General features: G+C 43.0%; 1 protein-coding gene across 1 annotated transcript in view; it reads right to left on the reverse strand.

Moving 5' to 3' along the window:
* DNAAF8 (dynein axonemal assembly factor 8) overlaps positions 1 to 22,300 on the reverse strand; it is an 88,846-nt gene that overhangs the window by 31,803 nt on the left and 34,743 nt on the right. The window contains exons 13-18 of the mRNA XM_065645053.1: positions 19,771 to 19,965; positions 11,099 to 11,215; positions 8,725 to 8,869; positions 6,271 to 6,583; positions 3,614 to 3,720; positions 435 to 589 (exon numbers count right to left, since the gene is read on the reverse strand). Of these exons, the coding sequence (XP_065501125.1) occupies positions 435 to 589; positions 3,614 to 3,720; positions 6,271 to 6,583; positions 8,725 to 8,869; positions 11,099 to 11,215; positions 19,771 to 19,965 (1,032 nt within the window). The remainder of the gene's footprint in view (positions 1 to 434; positions 590 to 3,613; positions 3,721 to 6,270; positions 6,584 to 8,724; positions 8,870 to 11,098; positions 11,216 to 19,770; positions 19,966 to 22,300) is intronic.

Genomic DNA, 22,300 nt, shown 5'->3' on the forward strand with positions numbered 1-22,300 from the left:
CTGGAAAGTACATAATCAAACATTGGTCTGTTAGAGGAAGACTATTCGCCTGAATACACGTTCGCAGATCAGAAATTATTATTGTGGTTTATGGAGCTACTGCCTGCTCTTGCTTATTTTGAGATCAATGGTAAAATTCACATTTGCCTTAGCAGGAGGAGGCCCAATTATGAATTTACACTTGTGTTCTCAGTGAGAGGCTGAGGCCTGGTGGGATTTTCCTACTAAAGAAAAAAACAGCATTGAAAGCAGAGTCCCAGTCACAGGAATACAGAGAACACAAGTGCTGGTTACCCAGTAAAGGGAGAATGAGTGTCCTTGAGAACACTTACTGGAGGAGTGTCGGCTCACACAGCCATAAGCTTACAGCATAATTAGTTTCAGAACAACTGGTAACCCAAGGTATCAACTGAGCTGTGCATTCTGTCCAGTACCTGACTTGTTGTCATGCTCAGCACAACGGCTTGCTTGGGTGAAAGCTGCAGCTGTCTGATTCCTTGCAGAACAAACCCCCGATGAGTACAGACCGAAATCACATTACCGTATGCATGAGGAGATACCACAGGTGACACCATCAAAATGATGTCCCCTAGATCAAAAAGAGGGTAAGAAAAGCAGCATATTATTTCCACAGAAGCTGTGGTATCAATGCAACGCAACTCTCACAGTGGCTGGCTCCAACTTAAGAGCATCCCAAATAGTGACACTGTGTTTTACGGTTTATTTGCTCTACCCAGCTCATTATGAGTGCTGTCAAATGCCAACCTAGAATGGAAAAGCTTATGGCATCATCACAAACATCTCTGTGAATCATCTACCCCAAACAGTCTGTCTCATCAGGTCTGTCTAGCTATCTACGAGCCACTCATCTATCTTTGCAGCATTTGTGCTCCCAGTTCATGTGCTGGCTGTGCGTCAGCCCCCGCCGGGCTGCATTTGAGCTCTTACCCTTGCAGCTGGCACCCTGACAGCAGGCGGTGCCCTCAGGAGCTGAAGACCTGATAAGTCTGGCCACATTGGTGAGTAACTAAGTAAGGTCAACAAGACCAGCTGGCAATTTGTCCACTATAAAGTGCATGAAGCAACCCCAGCCATTCCTCTCTGCTATTATTGGTGGTCCTAGCCTGTGGCTGGCTTCTACAGTCTTGTTCAGCACTACCTTCTGTTTCCTTTTGTTCCTTCTTTAGTCCTGTCTTCAACCTTCATCCCAGAGCTTGCCTTGTGGCATAGGCTCCTGAATCTTTGGACCAGCCTGTGATCATGACCTCACCTCACTCTTTGGTTTGGCACCATCTGTGATTTCACACATTCCTGTCCTTGGTCATCATGATAATGGTACCAGCCTGCTCTCTTCTACCCGATTCTCATCTACTAGGTCTGGGTGCTCATGCTCTCCTTGTATACCAGTAGGTAAGGTCGTAGAAGCGACTGGAATTTATGTTGGGTTAGAACTTTGCATTTTTAGACTCCTGTTTTTTAAGTTGAACCCCAAGCTCACTGCCAACAAGGTGGCAACACACGCTATGAGCAAGTTCAAGAGAAAGAGCCTGCAAGACCTCCTGAGCAGTGTTTAAGGCCCATCCTAGGTACCACAGGACAAGCTCAAGATTTTTCCCTGAAACCTCTGATCTACTCGAGGTCTTTGCTTTGTTCTAATCATTTCAGGTCTTACTTTTACCATTACCTTCATTATTATAGTGTCATAGTCCTAATATAGCTTTTCTTTCTGTATACAATGTACATTCAGATCTCCATAACCTGCCAAGAGCAAGCTCTGAAGAAAAATTCTTCTACATGAGTTTCCTTCACACTGCCCCATTAATTTCTCTTGGCTCTAACCAAATGATATAATGAGGTTGGAGTATTTTAGTCTCTGTGTCCCAGTTACACTTGTTTTTTTGGGGTAGGACTAGCAGCAGTGAAAGTTTCTTTCAGTTCTAGACTGTGATATGGATATCTGTCCCCTCAAGAATGTGATCAAGGCTCAGCCTGGCAGTTCAAAGCAACGGCAACAGAACAAGGGAAAGCTTGTGTTTATTATTAAGGATGGGACAGGCAGAGTGTGTCTTTGCCTAAAATTTCTAGTTGGCTTTACAGCTTTAATTTTGCAAGCTTTGAGCCAGACTGACATTAATGACACATTTATTATATATGAACTGTCAAAATTTAGGGTTGCAGGTGGTAAGATTTTGGTTCCTCTCTAGTCGATAACACTTAAAAAAAAAAATTCCCATACACATATCCCAAATCAACAAGAATACCTGCTAGGGTCAGCAAAGCTTTCATTACTGAAGAGGCAGATATACCTGGTGGGAGCTGCAGTGTATTTGTTCTGCATGCTCTGTCTCCAAGAGAACCTGCTGGAGACCTGAGAGAAGGAGTCAGTGAACGTTTCCTTTCCTTAAAACCCCACAGGATATCTGCTCCCCGAGCAGATTTTCAGCTTCTCTTCTGAAAGTCATGATACAGTTATCTATCTGAGGAGCAAAGCTTGAAAGTGACTTCCTGAGCCCAAATACAGATGGAACGTGGTGTGGTGTAACTCAGCAGCCCACATCCAATGTGAATCATTAATGGCCATAAAAGGAAGGGGAGGCAGTAAGTGTGACTCATTCCATCAGCAGCAACCAGCTGCCATCAATACCAGTCCGAAATAACACAGAGCCAACGGCTGTCTGCCAAGCTACCTGGGTTAACATGCCCAGTTATATGAAAGAGTATCTCAAAGGTGAGACTTGTCTTTCTACCTTCTCCATTTTCTTTCTGTCACTTTACACTCCTTTCATCTTTTTGGCTTATGCTTTCATTCTTTTCTCATACATTCTTTCCTTTGGCAATATAATTTTCTGTGCCTTCTTTCTATGTCAGTACAATCCTGCTTTCCTTCTGCCATCTCCCTGACAGCTGCTGAGCTTCCACACCCCTCAGGTTTTTTTTTTCCTGTGAAACTACCTTCAATTGTGGGAGTAGGAACTGGATATCAATGCTTTAATAGCATTGTCTAAAAATCACTTGTGCCCGAGATCTGCTGTGTCCAGCCTCACTGCAGAAGATTGTCAGCACATTAGCCTGCTACAGCAGACACCCCTGTAGCACACAGATCCTTCTCAGATGGCTACAAGGCCTGCATGCCTTGGCTGGTTTCCCTGGGACACAGTAAGTTAGCTGCTAGCTAGGCATGAATTTAGAAGCTGGAAGACTACACCTACAAAGGGAAAAGAGGGATCTGGGCAGAGCCAGGTGCTATCCAGTTAATATTAGCCCCATGAAGTGCTTTATTTTCTGACTGCGTGGTCACTCCTGTCCTGAAGTCTTAACCATTTCATACGCATTATTATTATATTCAACTCTTCACCAGTAGTGGTAGACTATCTCCAAACAGATAAACGTGCAGGTTAAGGACACTTTTAGGTCTCCACATGACCATTTCATGACCCACTTCATTTTAGGCAACAGTGTTTCACTAGAAATTAATTCCTGGCTCTGGAGCTGCCCAGGTCACAGCACTGAGCAATCCAGTCAGACAGAATTGCCTGAAACGGATGGGCTGGAGTAAGAAAATTGTCACTGAAGGATAACCATGAGACTTCAAGGTTCATTCCCTCACACTGACCTTTGGTGGTTGAGACAAGCATCGCTGGAGGGTGAGACAGCACCATGCCCTGGAGATCAACCTTTTCTTCATCTGCTTCTGCCCTAGTTGACGAAGGACTCTGAGAGCTAAAGAAAAATAAAAAATATTAAAAGCTGTTATGCCAAGTTCTGACTGAAACCTACTTCCCGCAACAAACCCAGGGCCACACAAACTTCTCTAGTAAAACTGCTTTACTGGAAAAGCCATTTTGATACATTGTCTGCGATGTGAGCTGCATCAAGGTCTCTGACTGAACATCTTTTTATATTATTCCCTACAAGACTCTCCATGTTAAATTAAAAACAGCTAATGCAAAGTAGCCAGCTTGGCAAGGAAATCTGAGAATCAAGAAATATGTTAGGCTGTATTACTAGAGCTTTTCCTGCCCACAAATATATCATAGTTGCTATTCACTTTTGGTTCTTTAGCCAGAGTTTAACCAGTTTTAAAGGTTCACATTGGGCAACAAGCACAATCAAGTCTGGCAAAGATGTTCATGGCAGTGAAACCTCTACAACATTCCCGCATACCCAAAAGGACCAAATCACAGCACAGTGAACATAAGGTATGGTTCTGAAAGCCAGGGACTGACGAAAATGCAAACTGTGGTCTGTGGAACAGTTTGGTGAGGTCTGTGAAGTGCAGGCTGCTCAGGCAAACCTGCCTGCCTCATCCCCTGCCACCACGGGGTTGACTGGAATATATCCTGCTTGTTCACTCCCAGGAGACAACGGCATTTGCAAGTATAATCTGAAAACTGCAATCTGAGTTGCAGTTTGTATTCTTGCCTCCCAGTGGACCAAATTACCAGCATTAGGAGAAAGACAAGTGCATTATTTAGAATGTAGCACCACTCTGGACTGGCTAAGTTATACCAAAGGAGCAGAATTAATCATCTTTGTAAGACGAAAAAAGCATCCCTGAGGAAAACAAACAAATAAATAAAGAGAATGAAACTCTATCATTTTTTTTTTCCAAATTTTAAGAGTGAAAATTATGTTAATGGCCAAGCAGAACAAAACTCTGATACACAGTCCCTCCACGTGCATCAGATTAATTCTACAAGGGTGCACTTTGCCACTCTGCAGAAACACCAACAGAACCTCACCTCTAGTCTGCTGCCACTGACACAGTGTGCCACACTGCACCCAGCATCAGAAAAGGTCTTTAAAAACTTGCCCAAAACTTGCAGGTGGAGGGCCTTGTCTGAGCTTTCTGCAGGGGAGTTTCACCACAGCACCATTTATTCAGTTCAGCAATATTAAAGAGAGATGGCAGGGCTTGAAACTCCCTGTGTAGAGGCTGGCACCCTATGTGATTGCACAGGCCTGTGTGACAAGCATGACAGCCAGGGAGAGATCTGTAGTTTGACATTCTCTTGGTTGGTGGAAATTCCTTGAAGGCCTAAGCCAAATCTTTTGATAAAGCACTGTAAAACAAATGCTTCAAGTCACAGATCTACCTATGCTTGAAACAACCGCATGGGTGACTTTCAGCAGCCGAAAAAAGACAAGTTCCTCTTTTCTTCCCTTTGCAGGTCAGCCTGCTCTGATCCTCTGAAGGAAAGGGACCTCTAAGTGCAGCAGAACCTTTCATTTACACACACATCCCTAGGTTTGAGCCTCTGCCTAGGAGATTGCAAGATTGTCAGGAAGCGAAGTGATTGTTTTGTGCTGTAGATCATCTTCATCATGGAAAAACTGCCGAGAGGTTTGGGAAGAAGTGCAGGGAAGGAGTGCAAGAGAGTCCAGGCTACTGATCCAGCCTTCCCTCTGCCTCTCTGCAGGTGCAGACAGCATGCAAGGACTGCTCAGTGCTGGCTTCCACAGAGCTGCCAAGGCTTTGCTCCCCATCCCTCACCCCTTTCCCTCATGCACACTTGCTCTGCTGAGAAAAGCCAATAGCTTCAAAGCCCAGTTCCCTCTGCAGCCATAGCCAGACCCATCTGAGAGTGAGATTACAGGCTCCTGAACCTCACTTCTTCCCAGCACTTTTTGGCACCCTATTGCTATGCCATTAGTTTCTAAATTGCATTTCTCATGCTGGTTGCTAGAATTAAAAGTTTATAAGCCACCCTTCATTTTCACACACTTCTGTCATAATCTTCAAAAAAACCCTCCTCCATCTGAAGCCTCCTATCTCTAATTAGTTGATTCAGAAGGGACACAGGGCAAAGCTAGACCAGGCTTTCTAGCAAAGATCTCCTCAGTGGACCATGGCCTTGCAGCCCTTCTCCAGCATCAGGCCCAGCTGAAGGAGGTCTTGAGTCAGGCTGATCAGCTGTATCTGGGCACAGAGAGACCCAGAGCAGGCACTGCACACATATGAATTACAGGCCTAGTTACCAGGGAACAAGGGATGGGAAGCAACTGCAAGAGTCCCACACCTGATACCTTGACACATCTATTACGTGCTGCAGAGAAGATAGTCCTGTGAGAGAGGGATTTCTGCAGGCTCTAGTAACTGGTTTGGAAATATAAAAAGTGGACAGATTGCTCCCATCCTGTGCTCTTGTTCACCGAGACCTTTAGCAGAACACTGATATGTAAAGACAAAGCAGGCTAGCTGTGTGCCTGCCCAGCCTCCCTGTCACACTTTGCCTGTGAGAAAAACCCTAGTTTATCCAGAGCCATTACCTTGCTCCATCGCATCGGGAAGCCGGATCCAGGACACCAGCACATGGTGCTGCCCCAGCAGCCCTCCCTGCAAACCAGAGGCACAGCTCCCGCTGCACCCGGCTGTCCCGCTGGGGCAGGTAGGCAAGAGGCTCCGCTTGGGTCCGGCAATAGATGGCATTGATGGAACCACAGTCCGTCACACTCGCCAGCTGCGGGTCAGATGGCCCAAAGATATTCTGCAAGGTGCTACGTGCTTTAGGCCCCCTCAGGCTTAACGCCAGCACTGGTGGCGCCCTGCCAGTCTTTGAAGTATAGGAAGAAGGCAGCTTTTCTGTGAAAGACAAACACATGTGTGAGTAAAACATGGCACAACTCACCTCAAGGTCGTTCATTCCACTCAAGTGCTGTTTTCAGATCTGTCACAGCCAGACTTCAACAAAATAACCTACTGGTTACCTGTCCTGTGGGTAATATGCTGGCAACCAGCTGCATGTTTTTACCCAACGGTAAATCTGAAATTATTCAAGGTAATCTGTTAAAGAAAGAGGAGGAGTTTGCTGCATATTTGCTGTGAAAAGGAGCACGTACAGGGTTAGTTACTACTGATACACTAGAAGTCAGCAGCTTAACTTGTGCAGTATGTTGTTCATGCCCACAAGGAAGGCTGGGGTATCAAAGGGGAGACAGGACAAGAACATGGGCTTGAAGAGAGGGACGTTTTCTGTAATTTTCCATCAGATATAGGAAAACTGGGAAGGGGATCACAAACTGGAAACCTGTGGATTTCTTTTATGGATGATTTCCCTTTCCATCAAATACAGATTTTATCCTACATTGTAAGATGACATATCCATGCAAACATTTGATTAGCCACCTTTATTTCCCTGCCAGGACTTGAACTGTGGCTTCCCTTATTTCCCGCAACAACACTTCCCTACGTCTCTGGCAAACCTTTCTCCCTGTCAACTGTCAGCATAGTTGGAGGCCGGTAAGTAACCCCAGAAAAAGGGTAAATTTGGCTCCTCTGCATTTCTTACTGCAGATGTTAGAAAAGAAACAAGGTGTGTCATTTCCTTCCCTGAGGTTTAAAAACATATTCAATCTCATCATTTGTTGCATAAGAATCAGAAGCCAGAACATAAGTCTCCAGAGCAGGTAGATAATGGAGAAACTGGCTATAAATATTTAAAATAATCATTTTAAAGTTTTCAAGCTAAGGGTAAAAATCTAATTTACAAACTCGCATAGCAGTTCTCAGCTCAAATGAATTGTCTCTTCATATGAAACATTCCTAAATAATGGTCCATGGCACAGAGCATTGAAGCAGATCTGCTGCCTGTCATCTCCTAATGACTGGTGATTTTATGGTTTTCTTATTCATTTCTGGATTCCTTCTTCATTTCTCCAGCTATCAGTATGAATGTACTACATGCACAGCACTGAGACAACTGCAGTCCCATTTCTAAGGCGGTCTGCTCCTATTGTTTTCAAATGTAAAAAAAGGGGCGAGGGAGACAGGAGAATTTTTCTCTGATTAAGCTGGTCTTCACTCACCTTTTGCCTGAGGAAAAGGAAACCCATTTCTCTCACTCTCAGCCTGCCTATGCCTTTCCCCAAGAGAAATGGGTTGCCTGCATTTGTGATGGTGTCAGATACAAACCTTCCAGGAGAACTTCTTGGCTTAAGAGAAAGTACAAGCCATGCTATACTACAGACACCATCTCTGTACTTTGCAGCTAATGTAATGCCTGCTGCTCTACAGTTATATTGCATTAGCAACTAATAATATTCCATAAACACTTTAAGACAGGCATCATTATTTCTATTTCATAAATGGAAAAAAAGACTTAAGTCTTGCCAATATTTAAAAATATTGGTGCTTAATGTTAAAGACTTAGTGATTTAAGTTCAGAGATCCATATAATTCCTGTTTACCTTATCTTCTTGATCTCCCATCTCAGATCATCTTCTGATAGTGACATTACAGGATGGCTAGATCAGTACTTTTGCCCATGCCTCTAAAGCTCCATAAGCAATGGGATGGGAGAAATTGTGGAAGGGGGAGGGTGGATTTTCTGCAGCTAAAACCCTCAGGAAGATCAGTGGGAACTAATTTAGTATGTTTAACTTACACAAGTTTAACCCTGGAGCTTAGAGCACTGCAATCTGGGAAAGACTACTGCAAAGGAACGACAACTGAAGTGGTTTGAGACACAAAAATATAGCAAGGGTTAAAATTCAACTCATGGGTATTCAACACTGCAAACAGAAGGAAAGAAATAGCCCAAGATCTTTTATCATTTCTTTAGGGAAAGATACAGGAACTGATAAAGCAACACTCATGTAAATCTGATACCCTCTCCCCTGTGCACGCAGCACCACAACAATGTTCACCTTGGCACATTTACTGATCTTTGCCTTCCCCTCAGTATCACCATGTGATGGAATCTCTGAAGGAAAACTAGACCTCACCTGAGCTGGAGAGCAGCACGTCCTGCTGAGGATAGAGCAGGCGGAGTCCACAGATATCCAGACCAAAACTGAGTACCAGCTGCAGCATATGATGGGTAGCCAGGGGACTTTGGAAGAGAGTTTCAAACAGCAATGCCATGGTAACCTGAAGAGCAAGAGCACATCGGAGAAATGAGCCAAAAGCTTCCAAGCCCTCAATGACCACACAACTGTATCTCTCCTGCTCACCTTTCATTCCCATGCTTTACCTACATTCTAAGAGCTTTCTTTTATTTTATGTGCAGTTCAGCACAGTAGGATCTTAGCTTCAGATTAAATCATAACTATCTATGATAATTAAGATTGAATCAATTTCTGCAGATATAACTGTGCCTTTTTTCACGTAAACCTACTAATAAAAAACTGCAAGTTCTCTTGGGCAGAGACTGAAGCATTTCATTCCTGCTGCTTAACTTTGTATACTACAGAAAGTGAGTTAAATAATAATAGGCCAACTGGTTGTTCCTTTATACCTACAAAAGTGCCAAAAATCACATTAAAAAAATACCAAAAGGCAGACACATCACTGGTACTGTCCCACATTTACTTTTTGAAACCTTCTTTACCAGACTAATCCAATTCAGCCCACCCTGGCATATAGGAAGACACATACCAACACATACTGAATGTCTATACCCAAAAGGGAAACAAATTATTATTACTTTCCCATTAGAAGAAACATATTGTTGAAAAAAGCAGGCACTTTATGACAGGAAGTTGTGTGGTGCTGTGGGTAATAAATTGTCTAGCTGTAGATCAGACAAATGTGATTGTACTGGCCTCAAATTTGTGCACGGTTCTCCTGGATGTAAAGCAACACAACGCTATCCCCAGCAGCAAGTTTATGGCTGCAGTGAACGCCAAATGAATTCATCACTATTGGACACTTTAAATGAAATGCTACTCCCCCATAAACACATTATGAGGCTTATTCCATCATGATAAATGAAGCTATAAATTTACTCAAATCATAAAAAAGTGGTCTAATTAGGAATAAAAGCTCTATTTCTTTATGTTCATCTAGCTGAAGTTCTCCTGTTATTAACCCACTATTCACAGCAGCCAGTGAAGAAGTATTTTTCTGTAGCTGCCACGAGTGTCCCTGGGGCTTGGCTGGGTGGGCCCAGGGCCAGCTTTGATCCTGCAGCTGTCCCGCACTGAGACCCCGCCGTAACCGCCCGTCTCCCCTTTGCTTTGAAGCCATGCACTTGGCCTTGCCCCCTGTCTGAGCTTTGTTGCAGGTTCGCCTTGGCCCAGTCTATGTGTCACTAATCCGGCCATTATCCAGCTGACTTTCTGGCTCGGCCTTGTCACCACGGACTCTTGGCTGACCATGGTTATTGCTGCTGCACCTGCCCTGCGCTTCTTGCTCGGGTGACACGGGACTGCACGCTGCCTGCAAGGCCACTGGCTCTGCCTGCCCAGCTGTCAGTCTCAGCTCCTGGCTCGCCTTCCCTGCCAGCATATCCTGTCCTTGCTGTGAGAGTCTGTACGGACCCACTAACAGCACTGCCAAGGCAAGTCGAGGAACTGTAACAAAGACATGAGGCATTTCCCAGCTGTACCAAGTGCCAGGTATCTTCAGTTCCTAATTGTGGACTGCAGGCATATTCCAGGACAAGCCTGGTACACTCTCAGCAATCAATCAGGCTTGCTGCATGCTCAGGAAGAGCTTCATATATCTGCATCTCCCTGAACCAGTGCTAACAGGGAACTGAACTCTGTCAGATCAAACATGCTGTTTTGTGTTGCACAAGAGCTAAGAAAAGTGAGTTACCAATGCTAACAAGTTATGATACATGGGTAGAGATCCAGTACATTTTGGTATGCACTTCTAAACAGAAGTAAATATCAGCTAATTGAAGTTACCTTAACTTTCTCTTCTTCTGGGGTAAAATAAGTAGAATTACTTCCGACTTGTTCATACAACACATACACAGTTACTCTAGGTCAGGCAAATAGTACCAGAAGCTTCAGGCATTTTTTTTAATATTTCTGAATGCAAGTTTTTAAAAAAATTATGTTGTATATTGGCTTGCAGTCAAGTGGTTTTGGGTTATCAAAATTTTGTCTACTTTACTGATTTGCATCTGGTTGGTAGGAATTTCTTCAACCTACACATTTCATAGCTTAATATTCTTTGGCTCAGAGCAATCAGCACATTGATACTGATGACACAAAATACTCACCTGATGTATTAAGGTCTGAGTGAGAAATGCTTCAAGATCAGTATTTATACAAAACCTCAAGACTGAAATATTCCAGGTCACTTAATAGTCTCTCAGCTTCCCACATCATCCCACAAGTCAGAAAGGAGTGGTTGGGTTTTTTTTACCTCAGTGTCTGTATCTCTGCAAGCCTCGATGTCACTGCTATGAGGGAAGTATTCTTCATCAGTTTCAACTGTCTGCCAGTAAAATCCATTTGGCATCACAAACACCTTCTCCACTGCCTGGAATGCACAAAGGACACCTCTTACCTGTTTTATCTTGATGCCTCAAAACAAAGGGCTAGGAAAAAAATAGTATTTTATGGCTAAAGAGCACATAAAGATGCACATTCATGGATTAAACCCATTATTCCAGTGTTGTTAGTCTGTCATTTGCTTTCTCACAATCGTACCACTAGTTCAGATGAAGTGATATCCCAAGAATATGAACCTGCAACTGCTTCCTGAGAGACCCAGCATTCCCAGAGTCAAACCCAGCAACCCTCCAACCTGCAAAGTACCCATGGACAGGAGTTGCATGCAAAAGGCACTACACAATCAGGCTGAGCAGCTCAAGACCCTGATTCTCCACGTTGTGCTGAGCATCCAGCAGAAAAGAGCTTTGTGAAAGGAACACTCTAATTAACTAATCAAATGGAAGGGTAGGGAAAAATGGCATGAACTTCTACATGCTTGTGACCGAAATAGGACATTTCTCTTGTGCTCACGTCACCACAAGTGACACATATCTGCAAGTCTTATTGTGCCACGTACTCATGGATAGGCAAAAAGACTCTGGCATCTAGGTCACAGCTTTACAGAAGTGCAGCATTTCCCAACCTCAGCACCTCAGTTTGTTTCTCATACATTTTCTGGGCAGCCAAGCAAGCAACTTGTACAAGTGCAAGTTTAAGGATGTGTCAGTCACAAGAATTTGCTATGACTGCATGCTCAGTAAGCAAGGCCATACTCCAGGAACAAATGCAGCTTTTGAAAGTCATGTTTATCAAGTTGTGGTTTGGGAAGAAGTGATGTTCACGGCTATGCCAATATTGAACATTCCAGAAATACAGATGTGTTTAGGCAGAGTTCATAGTGGGCAGGATTCATTCCAAGAGTGGAAAAAAAAAATTCTCAGTTTTGAGACATTGGATCAGGTGGTGTATCTCAGAGTAGCTTCACTATTTTTAAAGACTCTGATTTACAGCAGTCATTAACCTGTCCTCATCTCGTGTGGACAGACCTTTTCAAAAAAAGAAAAAAAATAATTAAATCTCAGCATAGTGTCATCAGGACTTTTGTTATGGATAGAGAATGGACTAACTGCACTGAAGAAGCATCCATTCTGGATTATGAGGTCCATATAATACTGTTTAATTGCGTAATCACCTGAGGTTTGGTTTGTTTGGGGTTTTTTTTGCACTGCTTGGCAAATGATAGGCACCTCATATCATTCTATAAGTGTTTACAAACAACAAACAGAAAATGAAACTAATTTGAATAATACTAAACCCCATCTGACATCTGCCTTTCTGCTTCAGCAACGTTTTGTTTTCTCCACCCCCTGCTTCTTGTGCTTCATGAGATATTTGCCTAAAAGCACAACTAGGGATTTCACTTTTTACCTGGTCTCAGTCAACAGAACTACACCAAACCAAGAGCTTTGACATCTCTCAATGGATTTGTCCCTTTTGTCCTGCAATTCATGTTTCACCACACCTGGTTGCTGTAGAAAATATCACCAGAGGAAAAGCAAGAAATTGTTTATTTAAGGAAACAGATGATCTTCTCTGTTTCCAATGTTTGATGCCAGCTCCAGCATGCAACACTGGAACAATGCAGTAAGTGCAGACAAGCCCTACATAAAGGGGAATGCAGGAAGACCTCAGTCTTCTGGGGTTCAGGATGGTCCTTGAACAAACCTTGAGACTACGAGCTTTCAAGAAGAAGGAAAAGAGAAGGGACAAGTGTGGTCAAATCAACTCCAGCCTCCGTTTCCACAGAAACCTCCATTATCGTCATCCAGCCCTAGTTAACATACAGAGGACACATGCCAGGAAAGCCAAGGTACAAAGCTGACCTTTAGGAAGCAGCATGGTGTGAGCTGTGGATCAGGTGCAATCCCAGGCACGCTGCCACACAGTCGGCCTCCCTCCCCACCAGAGCACAGATCCAGCCACACTTTTTAAAGAATCAAGGCCTGTGGGAAATTCTTACCCTGATCTGTCAGGTTCTGTTTTCTAGCAGCCAATCTGAATGTGACTTCACGAAGCAACAGAAAATGAAGCTTGAAAAGTCTTAGTTGTCCTAGAAAATCCTTCTCCTCATTGGTTAGAAAATGCACATAGATGGCTGCACTAAGCTCCTGCTTTGTCCAGTCCAGCTAAAATGTGCCAGTGGAGGAGATCTGACACAGCCTGCCTGTACAATGCACAGGAAAAACAGGACGGAAGCAACTTTCCCATTCACGTAGGAGAGAAGTGCATCCAGTCAGTTGTTATAACGTTGAGATGAGCCCTGTTTGACATATAATGCAGTGTGACCCTCTGCTGGCAGTTGCATGACCCCACTCTCATTGAAATAATTTTGGTGATTTTGACATTATCTTTATGCTACTTTGGTTCTACTTTTAATGTTCCACAGCAAGAGAAAGGGTAGGCGTGAGAATTGTATTGGTTTCACCTCAGGGCTGGTTCTTTTCTTATGCCTCCGACAACATTAAAGTAGCTGTAAAGCTTCTGTGCAAACACAGTAGTTCAGAAAGCACCTCCCAGGCTGGCTGATGCATTATCTCTGAACGTTGACCTGTCTCTTGGCAGGGAGGAGACTCCCTCCCTGTGCACTGCACAGAATGGTGAAGAGGCAGTTCCAGCCTTCCATACGTACTCAAAAATTCTTCTGCTCTAAGGGTCTGCAGACTCAGAGCACTGCAATAATCTCACATGTCTTGGTAAAGGCATTATACCAGGGAGGAAAGGTACCCCAACAGCAGCTACAGCAGCCCCAGGGATACTTTGACAGGCTGCAAAACCCAGAATCATTTAACCATAGCCATTTCCATGACTGTGTCTCTCCAGCCCCTGTTGCAAGAAAGCAGGGGTTCTTACCGCACTGATGTCCTCTCCATCCATATTGTCATGACCAGAAAGGGCAGGAAGGGAGGGCATGTCCATAACCTCCTAGTTGTAGTTATTCCTTTTTGCCAATTATCCTTTTTCTTATTTGTTTTGGGAGATCAATTCTGATTTCTGCTACCTTAAGACACTGGAAAAGACCAGTTTGTACCATAGCTAGGATTGAAAGTGCACCATTTTTATAAAAAGTGTTAGAAAGAAACCCAGAGCTACTGCTTTGTTTCAGAAAATATTACTGAGATGGAGCCAGACAGTTATGGGAAAGAAATTCACAGCAGAACAAAAATGTGTTGTAAAACACTGAACAGAAACAAGAATAAGCACATTTTAGAGAAGACTGGAGCAGCATGCAACAAACCCATGAATCTTTAACTGCCATACAGAAATATGACCAAATCCAAATTCTCTTCTTCTTGCTTACAGAGTGCTCTGTTCTCATTTCTGACAACAAAGAAATAGGTTTTGCTGTCAGATGATCTAAGAGAGTCTTTTAAGTTGCAGTGAGTCTTCTAGACTGCTTTCCAGCCACAGCAGGAAAACAGAAACTGCAGGAAGAATTTCCGTGTACGCCACAATCTTATCTCCTCACATGCAAGGGACTTTCCAATGCAAAGATCTGCTCAACCACTATCACTATGAGACAATACCCAAAGCCCTTGGAGAAAGATGCTGCATCCTCCACTACCTCCAGAGATGAATTGTAAATTCTACAGGTACAAAACCTCTCCCTTTCAGCTCTGCTAACCACATCAGTGGCTGCAGAGGAAGCACTATTCTCAATCTAGCAAAGGCCTTGATGCTAACACACAGGCAAGGCTCGTGTCTGATGTGATTCACTAAATGTGCCCCTGAATTAGGTAGCATTATATTCAGACTCTCTCTTCTCCCCACTGTCATGAATCCCAATGGTTTAGTGTAGTATTCCTTATGGAATCCAGATGAACACAAATTTGAATGTTTCCTGCACATCTTCCCTCCTCATTGTGCATGCTCACTTCACATGGCTACAGAATTTAGTACAGGAAAGGTGGCAGCACAGTAGCAAGATCCCAGGCAGCAAAAAGGCTGAGAATAGAGAGGGCTAATTAAGAGCTTTGCCACTGAATATGTGCAGTTCTGATGACTGTATTTCAGGCAGTTTGAAGATGCGTCTCACTTTCCCTTGCCCTCCTTCTGGATAGAGAACAGGATATCTTAAAATACAGAAGAGAAAGGATGAGACAGTAACCTCCACCCTTTCTGCCCATCATGCACAATACTAATGACTAAGTACATTAGCTCGATAGTTCTTTTAAGCTGCTCTTTTCTGGAATAATTAGCAATGGCCACAGTTTAAATGTGAGCTATCATATTTTGGGAAGAATCAAAAACTATAACAGTTTATTCCTCCCCAAGCTATGCCTTCATCTTTGTGTGAGCTCTGGCAGACATCATGGTAGTCCTTTCTCCTTTTAAAGTTTAGGGTTTTTTAGTTACAAATACCAATGACAGCCTGAACTCCTGGCTCATCTAAAATCGATGATAAACTCCACTGGGACCTAGCTAGGGCCAGGATGTCACCTTCTCCCTTCTGCCTCGTGAAGATACAGCCACGCAGCTATTCCGTGTCTACAGCTATGTGTTAATTTCTATAAATGCATATAGATGATTCCCCAGGACAAATGCCTCACCAATAGACAAGACATATCCATGTGGAATCACCAGCCAGATGATGTGCTATCACCAAAGCTGTTGATACACCATTACCAGGCTGCACAGCAGACTCAGATGCAAGACACATGAAACCTGACCCTTAGCACCAACTCAGATAAAGACAAGATCTGAGTGAGATTTGGAAAGCAAAGGGCAGGATGAACCTCTCCTTTTGAACCTCCTGTTTTACAGCTTTACCCTCTATTTCAAACTAAACTGCTGGACTCAGCAGCTGGCACCTGTCATGCTGCAAGCTGCAACATCCTGCTGGCTCTGGTTTGGGGAAGCAGATGCAGAGGTGCTGTTCTGGGTGTTTTATCCCTCTCTAATGCCAATTCCAGCTGCTCAACAGTCAAATCCTTCAAGCTTTGGCATCAGGCTCAGCAGAAGCTTTGGAGGAGTAAAGTGCAGCCCTGAGTCATACACTAAATCTGAGAACTTACAGCAACACGTGGACCAGGTCTAACAGCAGGCCAAATGCTGTCACATTCCAGGCAGCTCAGTCTGCACTCTCCACCCGCAAAACATGACATGGCCTGGCTTAGGTACTGCTCAAAGCTGTTAGTTTGCTTCTTCTCACACAGCATGAAAGGAAAAAGAGAGGACACACGGGGCACTAACCCAAAATCAAAACAGCATAATGGACAGCAGTGTGGGGCACTGAATGATAGCACACCAGCAGTTATTACAATCTGAGATGTGTCAAAGCCAATGCCCACACAGGCAAGGGCCTGAAGAGAGTTGGGTGAAAGGCAGATCTCCCTGAGCAAGTCTGTCACTAGCACTGAGATTAAAAGAAGTTATGGTAAAAGGCAGAGGAAGATGCTGAAGCCACTCAGCGGGGCTAAGGCTATGATGCTTGTCAATGAAATAATATCACAGCATTCAAACTCTAAAGCTCACAGTCTTCTTGTTGAGTCCGTATTAAAATGGATACACAGATGTGAAAGATCCTCTGGAAATACCCCTCACTCCCTCTTCAGAAACTGTACACACAGTTAGGGCAAGCACATACCTAAATTAGGTGCCTTAAGTGCACAAAGTAACGAGTGATGCATCTGGGCCTGCATTTCCATAGCATGAAACAAGGATTTCTAATTTCATCAGCAATGCATAGCTCTTCTGCTACATGGTTATTTCATTATTTGAAAAAAAGGTTTGCAACTTTCAAAGCTTGTGTGAATGTGTGTACACGTAGGATTCCACTGGTAACACAGTTACCATCAACTCTCTAGCAGGGAAACCCCAGAACTCTGAAGCCACATTAAAGAACTGCTGTACTTTCTGCGAGTCCACTCCCATACAAACTTCCTGTTAGTTCAGTTTGTGCTGTTTGAAGTTCTTGGCAGCATCAAGTTACAACATTGGGGCAAATTTAACTCCCTGAACCCAGTTCTGGAATTCTCATCTATGCCCAGACAAAACTGCATTTAAAAAAACTAAAAATAAAAAAAAAATGGAGCTTTGCTTAAGTGAAAAGCAAGGAGGGAACTTTGTGCAGGCCTGCCCTTAATCAGTACTACTGTCTCAAAAAAGAAAATACAGCCCTTGCACTGGGAGTCAGCAGGGAAACTACAGCAGCAGGAAGTAGGGGACTGATCACCAGGAGGTGCAACAAAATCGGTTTTCTGGAACTAAAAGAAAAAGTCTCATTCACCTTGATTTAGGGATGGAGATTCCCCTTCTTCCTTGAAACCTCACTGACACAATCCCTCCATCCAACACTGCCATGCTCTGAATCCTCTGCCGTGGCCAGCACCTGGATAGGTTGAGAGTTCAAGGAGATGCTCTAGAAGGTGACCAAAAAGACTGTGACCGTTAGGGGTTGCACTCTTTGGGCAAATGTCCCAGTGGCCAGAACAACTGAGAGAGCGCAAGAGAAATCTCATGTGCCTTAATGGAGCAAACAGGCAGAGGAAAAGAAGCATGAACACTGGCTACGTATGTTGTCTGTATCCCTAAGGTTAATGCTTGCATCTTAAGGCTTAACAGGAACAAGTACTTTTTTACGTTAAAATGAAGCAATCCTCTTTTCACTGACAAGAGACATTGCCGTTAATAACTTCCACAGGGATTACATCACTCCTAACCTAACCTGGGGTTTTAATGACTGCACTGAGTTTACTCTTCATATCAGAAGTGAATTACTGAAGTGAATTACTGCAGGTTAATAGGCTGTATACATAGCATTAATAAGAAAGCCTCAAAGAAAAATAGCAAGAGAAAAGCATCTGTTTGGGGTCCAGAACAGACTAAAAATACACTAGACCAACTGACTGAAAACAAGACACAGGCTCATGCACCAGCAAACAATGTTAGAAAAGGTTATTACAATTACTGCTAACAATTGCTCATAAAAATCATAAACAGAGCCAATCAGTACACAAGTAGACAGAAATTTTACCTGATGTTCTTCCTCCCTCCACTCCTACACATTTGTTTCATGAGCCTGTCTGGATTTTTGTCTCAGATTGTATGCTACCTGGAGCAAAAATAGGTATTCACTGCATGCTTTTCCAACACGTAGTAGCAGGTTCTTTGGTCTACTTAGTTTCCTATATACCACCTCGAAATAAATATAAATATATAAAAAGCAAGCATAGATCACCAGGCCTGTACAGAAGAATATGATATTGAATTTTCTATGCAGCACTTTTTGGCTGTATGTTGATGACATTTGGGAACATTCTCAGTTGGCGCCACTTTGTAAAGCTTCGGGGCAGACAACAGGGTTAGCTGCTGCCTGCTGAGAGTCTGGCTCACTGAGTCTTGCTTTGAGAAGCCAGCTTTTCTGTTTAACTGCAAGATATATCTACCAAAAAGCCATGATACATAGTGGTCTCCATGTAATTCAGGCCCGGGAACCTGGGTGGCACAGTGCATTTGAACTTAGGAAGAGAATGTGGTCTTTAAGTTGACTTCAGTTTTCCTATTGCATCAAGGCAAAAACCCACTCGCAGAAAGTGCCTGCTATCTTGCTGCTCAATTTGTAATGATTTATAATTCCCCTAATAAGGGATTTGCATAAAAGCCCTGACTATTTTAAATGATGCCTTATTTTATGCCTTAAAATGTACAGCAGATTTATCTTTTACAAGTACGTCAGACTGCTTTATAGCACTTGCTTCTACTTGAAAGCTACAGTGACAGCAAATCAACAACATTAAGCCTCCTTTTCCTCTACAGAAGTGGGATAAACCTCTAGGCAAATTGCTAAGTGCACTGCTAAGCCCCTAAGCTTTCATGGCATTGATTCTCTCAGAGTAATAGTAATCCCCAAATCTGGTTGAAACTGCAGAAAAGTTCTTATGCTACATTATTTTCAGAACTAAACTTTGTTGTGAACCAGAATTGCAGTCTTCACCATTCCCTGGAATTGTCTCTCAAGGTTTTTGTTGATTTAGACATATTGGGAAAAGACCATGATTGTCCAAAGGCTAGTGATGTCATGGGAAAGAAATAAATAGAATGTTCCCTCAAAAGGTATGGAAATCAGGTCATATTTAGTACTTCTTTGAAAATCTGGCCTAAATATTTACACTAAGGTAGGATAGGCTGTTAAAGGCCTAAAAGCAATGCTGGTTGCCCTCAAGGAATAAAATCGCCCAGTAAGTACAATGAATTCTCATAATAAACATTCAAGTGAATGAAATGTTATGGAGCACTTGCTAACCTGACAGAAGTGAAAAAGTTAATTAACATTCTACTTATAGACAGCATGAAGTGAATGTTCTTGCAGATGTCTTTAGGCAGGCAAGTGATTTTAAGCACTTGATTTTAAGAGGTGCTACGTCCTTGTAATCTCATACACTTCAGTGAAAATCTACACAGCTTAGAAGCATTTGTTCTCAAACTGTTTAAATCCTTCGCTAAAGCAAATGGGAATACCTGTTAACACCGGAAGAACAGCAATGTTTACTGGACCTAATGAGAAAATAAATCACCAGAAGTCCAAGCATTTCTGTACAGTACCTGGGGATCAGGATTAACAGCAGTGATGCAACTGAGCAGGACAGAGGGAATTTCAGGAAGAAGTGGACACAGCTGGTTTTGGAAGTGATTGGCCAGTTCTGCTCTCCACCAAAGAACATCTGGAAGCCATGTACAGGCTAGAAATGCAGAAATCTTCTGGTAAAAAATGGATGTTCCTTGTAGATCTTCTTTAGTCTGCAAAGAGTCAATGGTTAAAAAGCATTTATGATGGCCTCAGGAACTTTCTGTTCTGTACCATACATGTGTACCAGCAGTTTCTCTGTCTGCAACCATCCCAGTCTCATGCTTCAGAAATCTACCCTACAGCTGCATTTCAGATTCTCCAAACCAAACCCCTAACGTAACACCCCTCAGCCTCCCAAACCATCACACCCTGCATCCCTGCAACCAGAGCTCTAAATCAGCCCCTCACCCACAGAGAGCACACTCCTCCCGCCATCCCGCTATCACCCCACAAAGTCTCTACTCCCTGGTCCAAAGACAGAATGGGAGGTCCTGATACTGTCTGGATTCCTGGCCCAGGAGATGGGACCTGAGAACAAATGCTGCCTGCAACAGTCAGCTACATGCACCAGCTGTGTGGAAGGGCTCACCCCATGACTTGGGGATGTGCCTCCACATAGACTCAACTCCAAGTGTCCCTTGGTGAAGGCACTGGGGAGATGAGCAGCATTCCCCTTCCACCAGAGCTCTCAACACACTCAGGCTGCTCAGCTATAAAACTCCACCACAGATGATGACTGGCAAGTTAATAGCAATCTTCAGTTGGTGTAAAGACACTGGTATAAAATAACTGGCTCATGACACCCATTCAGCCCACAAATGTTACTCTGAAGTAGGTCACACACCACACTTAAAGAGGGAGAAAATGCCATAAACAGGACTATAAAACAGCCCAGTACAATGAAACATTAATTTGCAAAGAGTTTCACATGGATATAAATGAAAAGGTTAATTTCAAGATTAAAAAAAAAAAAAAAGATACTAATATTAATATTGATACATTAATATTGAATACTGCACTGCTAAATTACAGTTTTCCATCATTTAACCTCCTGTCTAAGCCCCTTTGTTCTTCCAGGTTGGTTCTTAAATAGCAGGACTGTCAGAGAACAAAATTGGTGACGTCAATAAGACCCAATCAGAAACTAACAGTATCAAGAATTATGCAAAGTGTCTTCTCTACACCGGCTATTATTGCACCTAAAAATTAGAGCTCAAGAATAAAAGGTCTGCAAAAAAGCCCCAAATCTAGTGACAGAGCCTGTGAGGTCTTCTGAGCCACCATAAAACTGTTAAGTGATGGAAGTGTACAGACAAGAACTACATTGCTCTGCACAGTGTCTAATTTGGAATGCTTAGTAGATTCTTAGAAAGCATCCACTGTACAAATCTCATTCCCATCAGACATGCTTGTAACTGCAACTTGCCCATCAGCATGCAAGAATTACAAGAGGTGAGTGTATAAGCCTTTGTTCTGACAAGTCAAGAAACCGAAGCCATGAAGGGATGTTCAAATTTACCTCACTCCTCTCAGTTGTTTGGAGGACAGAAAATGAACAAACACCCCAAAATTAAAGCCAAAAGAACTGATAAAAATGGGAGGAAACATAGCAGAAACTTTATATAGGAATTGATTTCATTCTAGTTGAATAAGGCAAAAGGTTTAGCATTTGCCTTGAGAAACCACTACTACGTTTGTATTCATAACCACTAGACATCAGGATGGAGAAACAAAACGTGACAAACAACAGAAGACACACAGATGACAGTGAAGTGGCCAGTAAATAAAACATTGATAGCTTAGAAGTCTGGAATGTACCTCAGCTCCAGTTATTAGTAATTGGGGGGAAAAAAAATAATAATAAAAATCAAAGCAACAAAAAGCCACAGCAACAACGTATGGTAACATGAAACTAGCAGGCTGTCTTGGTGAAGTTCTTGGTGATGAACTGTCCCCTATCATTAGAGCTGTGAACCTAGAACAGCCAACAAACCTAAGAATCAGATAACATCAAAGCCAATGAGACTGATAAATGCACTCAGTGTGTTCAGTCACACCAAGGTTGGGAATTAACAGTGGGACAAGCTGGGGAAAGTGAAACTTTGCCTTGTTGACACAGATCGGTTCTTAGGCTCTTAGACTAGCAATCCAACATCTGCTGTAAAAATCATATTCATATCATAATCTGAAGAAAATTTATGGACAACTGTCATTTTGCTGCTATTATGAGACACAAGTACAGATACACAAAGACCGGCATTTCCCTCTTAGCATCAAGCAGGCACAAATCTGTACCTAATATGTTGCATAGCCTTGTACGTACCAGTTTTTGGCACTGAAAATGGACTCTGGACTCTACACATTAAGAACATTAAAATATCCATTTGTTATAATGCTTCTGGATAACGTTTACACTCCCTGGTATGTCTTTTCAAATAATCCAAAAAAGTAACTAGAGTTTCCCTACATTCTTACAGCAAATAGATGCAACAAAAATGCCTGGAA

This window comes from Caloenas nicobarica, chromosome 14 (assembly GCF_036013445.1).
Source record: "Caloenas nicobarica isolate bCalNic1 chromosome 14, bCalNic1.hap1, whole genome shotgun sequence".
In the NCBI taxonomy this organism is placed as follows: Eukaryota; Metazoa; Chordata; class Aves; order Columbiformes; family Columbidae; genus Caloenas; species Caloenas nicobarica.